General features: G+C 33.7%; 1 protein-coding gene across 2 annotated transcripts in view; it reads right to left on the minus strand.

The window, feature by feature from the left end:
- The window catches only part of MEGF10 (multiple EGF like domains 10), a 68772-nt gene that overhangs the window by 51812 nt on the left and 3852 nt on the right, over positions 1–13108 (minus strand). For both annotated transcript variants that reach the window (XM_015821430.1, XM_015821422.1), the window contains exon 4: positions 8743–8835. In XM_015821430.1, the coding sequence (XP_015676916.1) occupies positions 8743–8835 (93 nt within the window). The remainder of the gene's footprint in view (positions 1–8742; positions 8836–13108) is intronic.

Consider the following 13108-nt stretch of genomic DNA (forward strand, 5'->3'; position numbering starts at 1 on the left):
TTCATCTGAGTAGGCATTATTTAAAAACTGTAAAATAAATAAATGTTATCTTAAAGTGATGGTGGTCAGGAAACTAATCAAGGAGAGAAGCAACCTAGAACTAAGGAGAAACTTCCTGACAGTTAGAACAATTAACCAGTGGAACAACCTGCCTCCAGAAGTGGTGAATGCTCCGACACTGGAAGTTTTTAAGAAGAGACTGGAAGCAATTTGTCTGAAATGATATAGGGTTTCCTGCCTGAGCAGGGGGTTGGACTAGATGACCTCCAAGGTCCCTTCCAACTTTATTATTATTATTATTATTATTATTATTATTATTATTATTATTATTATTATTATTATTATTATTATTAAAAGCACAACACAGACGCAAAGCAATCATAATATAAAAAAATGTGGAGAGGTATTTTACCTTTCCTAGTGTTAAACTTCAGACTTGTCATTGAAATTAAAATATGGCAGAACTGAAATATAGAATGCTCTGCATCATAAGTGGTTATGGTCACTAAATTTTATATGAGAGGGGACTGGACAAATTAAATTCATAAAGGGTCTAATTATCAGCACCTAGTAGTCTTAATGATTTCTTTTAAAAGCTGCTTCCATTTTGTTGCTTCTTGTTTGTATTTGTGAACATTAACTCAAGAATGTTGTACTAGATGAACTGTGGGCCTGAAAACAGCAGGATTTTTCTTATGGTCTTAACTAAAAAGGATTAGATGTATTGTTAAGTGTGAATGATAACTTCCTTATAAAGTTAGCGTACAGTTAACTTCAGTTTTTACTATAATGGTTGTACTCTAGCTGTCAGACACACATGTGGAACTCAGTATGTTTTAGCATCCTGAAATCTAGATGGGCTGCCTGTCTTTAAAAAAGAGATAATAATCTTGTATTTGATTTTATGCACTTCCGTTTGTCATGGCAGTGAGGCCCCAAAGGGCAGTACAGCTGCGTCTGGTCATTGTCACCCATTTAGCACTACCCAGGGAGCATGTATAGCTTATGGAATGCTATGGATGCTGGTGATTATTGCTCCCACTCCTCTGCACTGGTTACCAATACTTAGCAATATCATACTACCCCTCATTAGACAACAACAAGCTCTTATTTGGCTATGATCAATGATGCTGAACAAGGCCTTCCCTATTCACCAGGACAATGCACAGCCCATCACAAGATTGAAATCCTGTAGGCCATCTTGGAAAACAGATATTCATTTAATATCTACCCAATTTAAACCCAAAAATACCTGGAGTGAGGAATGGTCCAAGGTATCTTCTTGTGGCCTGACCATTACTGATCCCTCTACCAAACCACCTGGTTTTGACCTGCCTCGCTTTGTCTGGTTGAAATTGAATAGAATTAGGTGTGATACTGGAAGAAATGCCTCTGCCCTGTATCAGCGGAGATGAAAAGATTTCCCCTTGTTGAGATTGTGGTGCTGATGTGCAAACTATTAAACATGTGCAAGATTGCCCATGACATGTGCTCTCTGGTTACCTAGAAAATATGCTTGAAGCAATGCCACAGGCAATCGCCTGGAGCTAAATTGGACAGCCAGTTATGAGGCCACTGTTATACCTCCATAGAAGTTTACTTATAATTACATGGACTGTGTATATATGTTTACTTCTCTTCTTCCATGTTCTCATCATCCATTAAATCATCATCATCATTTTGTATTACTTCTGTTGTTGAACAGAGAGTCTCTAATCACATTTATTAAGATTATAATTATCACATAATTGCTTTTATTGTGGCTAATTTTCCAACTGCTTTAGAAATCTTTCTTTTAATATAATTTGGACAAAATTGTAAACTGATATCCAAATTCCAAGGGATGGCTTGTTGCTTTCTGTTAACCTCAAATGATATTGATCTATTATATACAGAGAATAAAGTTTTAATAACTTGTTTTCGTGTCAGAATATAAATGTCAAATACTTTACTGAACAGGAAATATTTGTACAGATATATTATTTCATATTAGTAATTTTATTTTCAGTAACATGGCATTCTTTTTATCTGTTTTCATAAAATACATTTCAGGCACTAGAAACATCTTTAATTTTTTGATGGGCCAAAGACAAGCAGAAGCATAAAATAATGTATTAGTACCATGCTACTATTAATTTTTCGTTCAAAAGAATGTTCAAACTTGTAATATGTGCTTATTAAGTTGTTAACGCAAATGTTCACTGATTCTATGACTAATTATTACAAAGCAGAGCAATGTGAGAAATTCGATGTTTGAGATAGTTCAAGTGTACCCTCAGGGTAAGATATAAAAGAGCTCTGTTTAGAACAGCATGAAAGACAAAATGCAGTGAAATAGTGGCTGATGTTAGAAAGAGTAGAAAAGAAAGGGCAAAGGGGGGGGGAATCAAGTTACTTGAGAAGTTAGGAAACTATAGCACATCACTTGGCTCTTTTAGAGACAAAAACAAAGCTTTAGTATTACATTAAAGTAGGCCCAAAGCCATTATGAAAAGAAGAATGACATTATCAGTGCTATCTCAATCATTCAGTGGATGAAGTGGTTCATTCTGATGGCAGATTCTGGGAAGCATCAGCAAGGTGCTTGGAGAGAAAATAAGTCTATGTTCCTTTAGCTATCCTGATGGCATCCCATCAGCAGCATTGATGAAAAATTCAGTGTTCAGTATCATTTGTTTATGTATAGAAAGTAATCCAGTTGTGAAATCTGTAAGATCTATTCATGTAATATCTGCTAATCTTCACCTGGCCTGGGAAGTAAGTGTCTGATTCCAGGTAAAAAAAAGACTGGAAAAACTAAAAGACTAGAAACCCTTCCAAATGTTAGTAGCATCTGGGAAAAGACATGATACTTTTAATGCTATCTTATTTTATTTTATTTTTTTGAATTTCTCTTAGGCCTTAGTACAAGTATTTATTAATAACTGAATACATTTTAAAGTATGTTTGCTGCATTAATTTTTCCATAAAGTGATAACAATAATTATAATCATATAACAATTCATTGCGTTTTCCAGAAGATAATTTCAGGATGGCATGGAGAACCTCAGGGGGGCAGGAAAACAACAAAAGTATGTGCAATGAAACAGATTTTATGCAAAAATCCAGGGATTGTTATGTTAAGGATTATGCATTGCATTTTACTTTGGCTTCCTATGCAACTGTAATATAATTGCTGAGTTTTAACTACTACAACATTATAAACATTATATAGTAATATATAATGTTATTATATATTATAAAGTAATATCTAATATTACTTTAACAAGTAAGTAAAATTAAAATTGCAACTACAAGTAAGACATCATGTAAAGGAATAATCTGAGTCTCTTTTTACTTGTTATAAAATAAACATATGGCCACTGATAATCAAAACACTGAAAGGGACCAAAATGTGTCAGCTACAATGCATTTTTGTTTCCCAAGTTAATGTGTAACACTAAACCTAGGTTTCACGTTGAGAATTTTTTTAACATGACTTAGACATGGAGATACAGAGAAAGTATACAAATCTAAATTGATCAGATTATTTCTTCTATACAGCTCAGAAATCATGTTGAAATATAAATTTGATATTGTCTATGTCACATTTTCACACTTTTACATTTGATAATAAAAGAGATACATCCTGCACTTGGCAATTTGAATGAAATATAGGATAGGATAGGAAACTGATAAACAAATAGATCAGTTCAAACTTAGCAGACTTAAATAATAACAAACTCCATTAGTTGCCATTTGCCCTACAAGGGATAGAAGACTACTGATATTTACAACAAACCATCACTTTACTGCAGCTGTTTTTTTTTTTAGTTTGAAAATCGAAAAAGGGATTGGCCCCAATCTAACCATAGTCTCACAATACTAAGTTCAAAGTTAAGTCATCCTCCCATTACATATTAAATTACACACCAGACACAAGTTTCTAACCTTTGCCCTCTTGTCTGCCCTTTACTCACTTCTTTCTGTTATACCGGAACACGCTTTTAAGAGGACAAAGTACTGTAATGCTCCTTTCAGTTGCTACTGTAACTCAACTGTCTCCAAAATTCTTGTAATGAATTGAGCACATCTGCCACTTTGTTTTATCCCTATACAGTTACTATCAAATGAAAAGATGAGTAAGCTAGAATATTCTTCTGATTAAGATCCGCTGAATTCAGTTAGATTCTTGTCTGGATAAATTGCATAGAATTGCTGTTTTAGATCAAGAAAATGGTTCAAGGAAAGGAATCCTACACCACTGCTGACATTTCAGCAAAATTAAATGTATTAACAGATATGATTAGGTAAATTTGACTCTGACCTACAAACAGAATTCAAAAGCGACAATACTAAATTCTTACTGAGAAAAAAGCAGTTATTTAAAATTTATTCATGAAATAGACGAGCTATGCTGAACAGTAACATGTAAAGATAACAAAAGGGTTAAAGTATTTCAAAATCATGTTTTGATTACTGTTTCCTTCTACCAGCCTATATACTTCCTACATTCAGAAGTAATAAGTCCTGTTATGAAGTCAACATGGATACTTCATTCCACTGGTGGATTCCACTCTGGAATAACATCTATGGATATAACATTTAGTTGCAATGATTTTATAATTAATAATAATGGGGTTTTTTGTGATAGGTAAAATATTCAGTTTGAAAAAAACAATGGCACCAGCTGATTTTGAACCCTTTAATGATAGGAATATATATGAATTTATGAACAAACAAAAATTTCATTTCAAATTGGGTTATAGTTCTTATATGTTAGAACAAGTATCTGATTAAGTTCAATCCTGCTTTGTTTGTAGATTGGGACATACCTTTTTCCTATTTTTTTTAATCAGCACAATAGTTTGAACATTAAATCTATAATATGAATAAATTCCAGATATTCATAGACACTTCCCAGAATTTCCTCTCATTATCTTTTATTTGTTTTTTGAGCAAAATATCCTGTACTTCTCAAGAAAAAACTATGATAAAGAATATCTTATAAAGTGGCAGTAACAAAGGGAAGTGTTATACAATTATGCAAGCTAAATATGTCCTTTCATTTTGGAATCACTAAACAAAATAACATTTGGAGCAATACAATGCAATAAAAACAATTTCTCATTTCCCCTTTTGTCTGCTATGGTTAAGTGGACGCATGCCTGGCAGCCTAGGGCCTAGGCCTCTTACTTACAAAATCTTGCTTTCACAGTGTGTGAACAAAGCTGTATTTTCTATCCTAAAGTGCCCTACAAAAGTAATTTTTGAAAAAAAAAGATTTTTAGCATTTCAAGTCAGCTGCAATAAGTATGCAAAAATTTTTATAATAAGGTGACCAATCGTCCTCCTTTAGGGAGGACAGTTCTTCTTTTGTACTCATTTAAATAATAATTAATAGGCATGTAAGCATAATTACAATATAAATTGTTATTGTTACAAATGTTTTTTATTATGCATTTATCATATTATAGTGTATTCTGTATTGTTGCAATGAATAAAATGTTTTATTTACGATATTTTTTTTTTCAATTTATTTGTGTCCTCCTTCTCATTGTAAAAAAGTTGGTCACCTTATTTATAAGGGATCACTAAAATCCCAGGGGATTTTCAGCTTAGGAATCAGCAACAACACTTCTTCTTCATAATTCTGTTTTGTAAATGGACAAAATTTGCATTGTTGAACCTGATGAAACTGGCATCAAGAGGAAATGGAAAGGAAAGGTAGGAAGAATAAAATAAGCTTAAATCCAGCATAAATGATACAGGAAACATAAAAAGCCAGTCTCCAGATAGTCAGAAAATAATGCATTTTTAGTTTTAGACTGAGTGGAGGACTACATATGCTTACTTGAAGCATTTTGCTGAATTCAATAATAAAGCCATGATTTCACTAATAAAAATACTGAAAAAATTCTATAATGTCACCAAGAAAGATATACAATTAAGTAAAAATCAGAAATGTTTATTTTCTGCCTGAAACTTTTTGCAGCCAGTATAACACTGTTTTATAGTATAACTTTTAACAGCATTGTAGAATGCTGTTACTGTTACACACTATTACACACTATTCTAAAAACAAATTTTAGGACTATGTCCCCAGAAAAAAAAATGCTTTACACATTATATACAGTTTAAGGGAGAGCAAAATTACTAATCAACTAACCAATTTGCCAACAGAGTATTTTAGTTCTCATGTATTAATATATTAATAGATGTATTAATGTATTAATCATGTAAAGAATAAAAATAAAATTTCATCTTCCAAAACATAGATAGACCTCAGTTATTCCAAATTATAAGAAGAAAAGGTGAAAACATTTTTTTTTGTATGAGAAATAAGAATGTACCATACAAATATGTGGTTTCAACATCATTCTTATTGACATACACCAGTTTCTGAAGCCAATATATCATAATTTTGTCACTGGTGTATTAGCTGTTGTTAATACTGTAACCAACAACACTGAAGAATAAATATATGATGAATTTATTTAAAAAAATTAAATGGATACAAATTACAATAACAATAACTCAGTGATAAAAAATACTTTTAAACCAGCGATGCTGGAAAATATGCTTTTTGTGTGCCTATCAAATGAACTAGGCAGGAACATCTTCAAAGGAGGTACAGTATGGGTTTCATAAACAGACATTTTCTTAGAGCCAGGCTTGAATCAGTCTTTCCCAATCTGGATGTGCTTCTGTCTACCACTCCTAGAATTTCTAGCTAGAATGGTCATGGCTGAGCATTCTGGGAGTTGAAATCCACATAGTTGAAGGACATACATATTGAGAAAGGCTGTCCTAAGACATTTACAGCTTTAAACATGAAGTAGCATAGCAGAGAAAACAAACTTTTAGTGTAAAGATTATATTGTTCGGTCACCATCTATTAATTAATTGTTACATCATAAACTATATCAAATAAACTTTTCAGGATTATCAAAAAAAATGCCCCAAACAGAACATACTATAGTCTGGTCTTGATGAACCAAAGCATGGGTAAATGTTAGCAACTGTGATTGGCTCAGGAATACTGAAATCAATATATTAAATACTCTTTAATATATTTTGATATCTGAAAATGCATGGATAATCAGAAATACCTACAAGTTGCAAACATGATCTTCCAAGAGGAGTGACATTCCTTTTGGAACAATTTTAATCACAAATTTTCTTTCAACTGACCAATAATATCACTCTCTTATTACAATTTGTTCTATTTCATTCAGCACACTGTTTAATCAAGGCAATATTTTCTGGTGTCCTGCTCCTTTTAAGGATGTTGTTATTGTTTTGATCCTTAAAGAACATCTTGTCTCCTGATAACTATATGAACAGATCCATGACTTTTTCTTGGGAACATTTCAAAAGTGGCTTGTCAATGCCTTCTTGCTAGGGCTGAGAGAGAATTGCTGACCCAAAGCTATTCGGCTGGCTTTTCTGCCTAGGAGAAAACTTGAACTCCCTGTTCGTAGCCTGGCACCTTTTGTGTATGTGCCTTCAAGTCAGTGTTGATTTTTGGCAATTGCCTGGACAACTCCCTGCTGTCTTCTTAGCAAGATTTCAGAAATAGCTTGCCATTGTCCTCTTCCTATGGCTGAGAGAGAGTGGCGATCCACCTGATTTTGTGCCTTAGGTGGGACTAGAACTCACAGTTCCCCTTTATAACCTGGTCTTTTTAACTACTACAGCAAACAATACCTTTTACACCTCACCAGGCTGGTCTTCCTTTAAGAATAAGAAATCATTAGTCATGAGGTCAACTCCACCTTACTACAGCTTGATAAGGCTTGAATTAATAACTTGTTGTTAGCCTGGTCATCTTTGCTTTCTTTCAAGCTTGCTGCCAGGTACCATGGAAATGTGTGTGTGTGGGGGGGAAGCAATGGATATTTGGGAGGGGAAGCGTGCAGGATGTGAAACCGGAATTTCTGAGAAGCAATGGGGAGGCCTGGACTCAAAGAGGCCAGTTTGGGTTGTTTAACATGTTCAAGGCAAACCGTCCTAGGATCGGCAGGCACAAAGGAGGAGCGATGCACCTGGATCAGAGACATTCCAAAAACATCTTCCTGGCCAGTGATTGAACTCTGGTTGCCTGGCTCCTGGGGGAGTGGGCTCTGATGTTAGTTTCAATTTGTTTCTTCACACGTATTTTGCTTCAGACCTTGCCTGACTTTTGCTGCAATTACTTCTTTTCTCTGAATCTACGGAGTCAAGGGTTTTCTTTTCTAGGGATTGATTGGAGGCAGCCCTCTTCTCTTCAAGTTCTCTGATTCTTTAAAACTTGCACAGTAAAAATAGAACAACTGGGCAATTTACTACCACGTCAATCTTACAACCTTTACAGTGAACTCTAGTTATATAAAAATAACTTTTAGCAGAAAGCTTGAAACCTGGGCATGGAAATTGGGTTTAAGTCCATTACCTGCTGATATTCTGCTAGAATTTTGACAGGACGTATTTCCAGAATGGAAGAGATCAAATTATTTAATCGTTTATGTTTAAAACATTTTTTCTGTGATTCAGATGTTTTCTCCATTTAATTTGTTAAAAATATACTATACAATAAAGCAATGTTGGTATTTAATAAGTTGACAACAAGACAGACAATATCACATGTGATGCATTCTATAACTTTGGAAGTGATATCTCAAATGCTGAAGAACTATAGCACAACAGTGTTTTAATCTCCCTGCAAAGGAGAGCAACAGAACAGACAGAATAGAAGACTGACAGCAACAGATGCAGACTTACCACTTGAACAGTTGGGTCCACCCCAGCCAGGCTCACACTGACAGGTGTTTGGAGCAATGCAACGGCCATGAATGCATTTATCAATACAGTGAGCTGTCAAAGAAACAGGGTAAATAAACAGATAATGAAAAATCAGAAAGAATAAAAATATTGAAGGTGTGAGGACAAGTCTCTTTTCTGCAACCTAGCCATTTCCAGTTTCCTCTTAAAAACAAGGTTTTTCAAATCTTATGTGCATTTGTCCTCTATGTATCTTTATTCATATTCAATTATCCATCTGTACACATTTATTTGTAATTGTCCTACTTCAAAATAGTTTGCTATTTTTGTCTTCAAATTTCAGTTTTCAAGACAAACATGGTAACCAAATCCTACCCCATATTGGATTAAGATGTAACAAAACAAAAAAAAGTAAGAAAAGTAATGTTTTAACCCGGTAAATAGAGACTTCAGTGATGAAAAACAAAGAATAGTGGCATTAACTAATATTAGCATTTTGTACAGTAAGTTTTTTATGAAATCTAAATTTCATATTTACTAAATATCATTAATACAGAGTTTTCTAATCAAGCATTGAATTCATAATCATTACCTTAAAGATTACCATTCCTAAAATAAAAATACATCCAAAGAAATGTCTCTTTCCCTCTTTTCTTTATATCCTACTAAATTAATGTCAAATCTACAGTATACTCTGTACAAAAGACAGTTACTTGGTAACTAATCTTAAACAGGAACTTCTGAAAATGGTTGCATTTCAAATTATATTAGGTAAATGTCTGCAAACAGTGAATGTGAACAGCTTCCTGCCCCCTCCCTTTTCTATTTTTATCATCACCTCTTTCGTTCTTTGATCATTTATCTGAAATAATACAAATATATATTAATAATGTTTCTTACACCATGGGAATCTGAGACTGTAGTGGTAATAACTTAAGTAATTTGTTACATTTTGGCACAGCTGCCCAGAGATAAATCATAGATTAGAAGCAACTACATGTAGTGCTAGACTATGCCTGGTTGTTTAACAATCGTTTGTGGTCGCAACAGCCTTGGAAACAGATGCCTTACAGTCTATAATGCACTCCCAACCATTGTAATATGATATACCAATTCCCCTGGTCACATGATTCCATTTCAGGTACTTGGCAACCTGTTCATATTTACAACTGGTTGCCAAATGCCCTGTGATCATATAATCACCATTTGCAATCTTGTCTATTGGCTTCCCTAGAAAGACAATGGGAAAGCCCGCAGGAAAGGTTGCAAGCAGAGGGATGTTGGATTTGATGTCCAGTGCCATAGTGTGCCAAGGGATTTCTCCTCCTACCCCCTGTAACAAGCAGAAATCCTCCCATGCTCTGGAGAAACCAGATCTCAAATCTGGCAAAAAGGCCAGCATTCTAAGCCTTCCAGAATGATGGTATTCACTAGTGATTTTGCCAGATTGGAAGTCCATTCCTCCAACATGCGATGAAATTTTCAAGGGAACGGATTTCCACTCTGACAAAATTGCTATCAAATGCTCTCATTCTTCAATCATACTCCCTAGTGCAGCAGGGAGAGAGTCGGCCTCCTGGGTATTGTGGGAGGCTGAGGCTCTCTGTGCCATTCTGCTTAACAGCCACAACTGGGAGAGCCAGGATTCCAGTCATTGAACAAAGCAGCCACATGTTGTTTCACTTAATAGCTGCTTCATGCAATTATCAAAATTCTGGGTCCAAATGGAGAACTACCTGTATAAGGATATTCATGATAAAGTTGCATTGGAAAAAAAAATTGTATAAAACATATAAAAAGATGTGTTTTTATCATAATTTTCCAACACATTTAAGAATAACCATAACCATAACCCTAAATATAAAATATGTTAGAATGATGTTAATCTTCTTTAAAGAGTAATATCTTAAGATCTTAAGAAAATATGACATGACACCACTAATCTGCTAAATTTGAAGTTATGGAAAAAAACTTCTAACGAGCGACCATTGTCCAATAATACATGTCTCTCTTCTTTCAGACAGATGCCTAATCTCTATAGATTAATAATAGTTGATAATGTGTGAGTAAAAAATAAGCATATGTTGTTCTTTTGTAAGATTTCTACTGCAAGATTTATAATTTAGGTGGGATTGATGGCAAATTTTGTATTTTAGAAACAAGGACTTATAAAATGGCTGTTGTGTAGGACACAGCTAATAGAAAATATCCATGAGATTGCTAACTGATCTACTGTCTAATGTTTCAAGATTTTTTCCACTATTGCAGTATTTTGTAGAACAAACTTTATCTGGCAAGATGAAGATGGTATCTAAAGAGGTATCAAAAATTGGTCTGACAGACCAATATTACTTAGAAAGAGGTATTTCATTAGATCTACAAAAGAAACTGCGTGAGATTTTAAAATGTAAAAGGGGAATACAAATGACAAACCAAAGAGTAAAATGAATAATTTTTTTCTATAGGATTTACAAAAGAGGCTTGTTAAAGCCTTGAAGAACTCTGTGAAAAAAGACAAAGAAGAAATTAAGAGAAATCAAATCTTATGACAATATTTAAATGAAATAAAGCTTAGACTGATACAAGTAAAAGGAAGGAACATAAGGATGGTTTATTTGATCCAAGTTAAAACAAGACATGTTGTTAGTTTTGGCAGTCCTTTATTGACTTTCCGCTGACATCATAAGTTAAACGATGTTGCTTTAGGGAGTTGTTTATAGATAAGAGATGTGATATAGAGTGAAATGATAAATGTTTGTAACCTTAGAGGAGGTGAAAAATCACTACATTTGTACTACATCGATACATTTATACTTGTGAAAAAAATCACTTCTTAATACACATTTTCTCTTTCTTTATTATATTCTTATTTTTCTCTTTCTTCTCACTGATTTTCTTTTCTTTTCCTTGCACTTTTTTATTCCTTATTTCTATACATTCTTCTTCAAGTTTAATTAGTATTATATTTTACTATTATAATCTAAATATATTCAGAAAAAGAGGGAAAGGCCAGCAATAAAAATCCCATGTGTGCCCAAGAAATAAAATGCTTTTTTTTAATTATTAAAAAAAAATACAAGCAGATGGGACCGTTATGGAAATTGGTTTTTGGGAATAACAGCTTCCTATCATGCCTTTCTCACAGTCAGTGTTTGTGGAATCTATCTCATTTTCTTGCATAAAAAGCGACTATGGTTTTATCTTCATTTGCTATGCTGTTCTGTGACTAAACTAAAGAATATTCATTAATTCCTTCGTTCGTTCGTTCATTCATTCATTTTGTTCTCCTTTGCTTAAAAAAAACACTATCCATTTTTAATCTTATAGTAGTATCCGCCTGACTGACTGACAGCTGAAGAAATAATCAGTGACTCTTCTAATTCTGGCACCAGAGATGCTAGACGAGAAGTCAAAACTGCCAACTGGAGCTGTCAATCAACATTATGTACATATTAACATTGCACTTCACTTTGAAGGAAAACGAATGCAGGGAGGTGATTCAAACCATAAAATGGTGTATTAAACCTCTAAAATGCTGACAAATGGGGTGCAAATTCTCAAAATATTTCATAAGAAGGTCTACCTGGGCAAAAGCAAATCAGAGTTGTTTCTTCAAGATAAAAGTGTTCTCTAATATAAGATAAAAATAGGGGTCCATTTAAAAATATCAATATTTGTATAATTTTAGAAACATGTTTTAGGAAACTATATGCTCTTTTAAAAGCCTACCATTGTAAGCATAATTTAAATTCTGTATTCCCACATTGGCTATTTTCAAACTATAATAAGGATAGCAGCAGTGGTGGGATTCAGCCTCTTCTGCCACTTTGGCAGAACCGGTAGCTAATTTTTTTGTTGCCCAGGCCCAGAATTGACTTCTGGAAGTGGCATCCACACAGAGAACCGGTTGTTCATATACTGTATTTGAATCCCACCACCGGAGAGCAGTCATTTTTTTAACTTAACTTTTTCATATAAGTACACTTGAAGTAATGCTTAGGAGCAAAATGAAAACAATACATCCCTGTTTGTGTTTAAGACAAATAAAAATATTTTAACTTTTAAAGCATCAATATCAAAAGAAATATACTTTCTGTTGGTTTGTGTATCCTTATTTCAGAGATTTTCTAAAGCAAAGCATTTTTTCTATTACATGATTAGTCATTGTTGCCAATTCTCTCTTCTGAAATCTCTTTCAAAATCCCAAATCTGTTCAAATTAAACAAGTTAGTAAAACAAGAATAGAACAATGGTAGAATTAGCCTTGGGTCTACAGAAGAGAAAAAAGCAACTGAAGTCACCTTTCTTTCTGGCCAGGGAAAACAATTATCTTGGTCTGACCTATAACTGGAAAAATCAAAATGAA

Source organism: Protobothrops mucrosquamatus, unplaced genomic scaffold, assembly GCF_001527695.2.
Source record: "Protobothrops mucrosquamatus isolate PMUCROS unplaced genomic scaffold, P.Mucros_1.0 scaffold_164, whole genome shotgun sequence".
NCBI lineage: Eukaryota > Metazoa > Chordata > Lepidosauria > Squamata > Viperidae > Protobothrops > Protobothrops mucrosquamatus.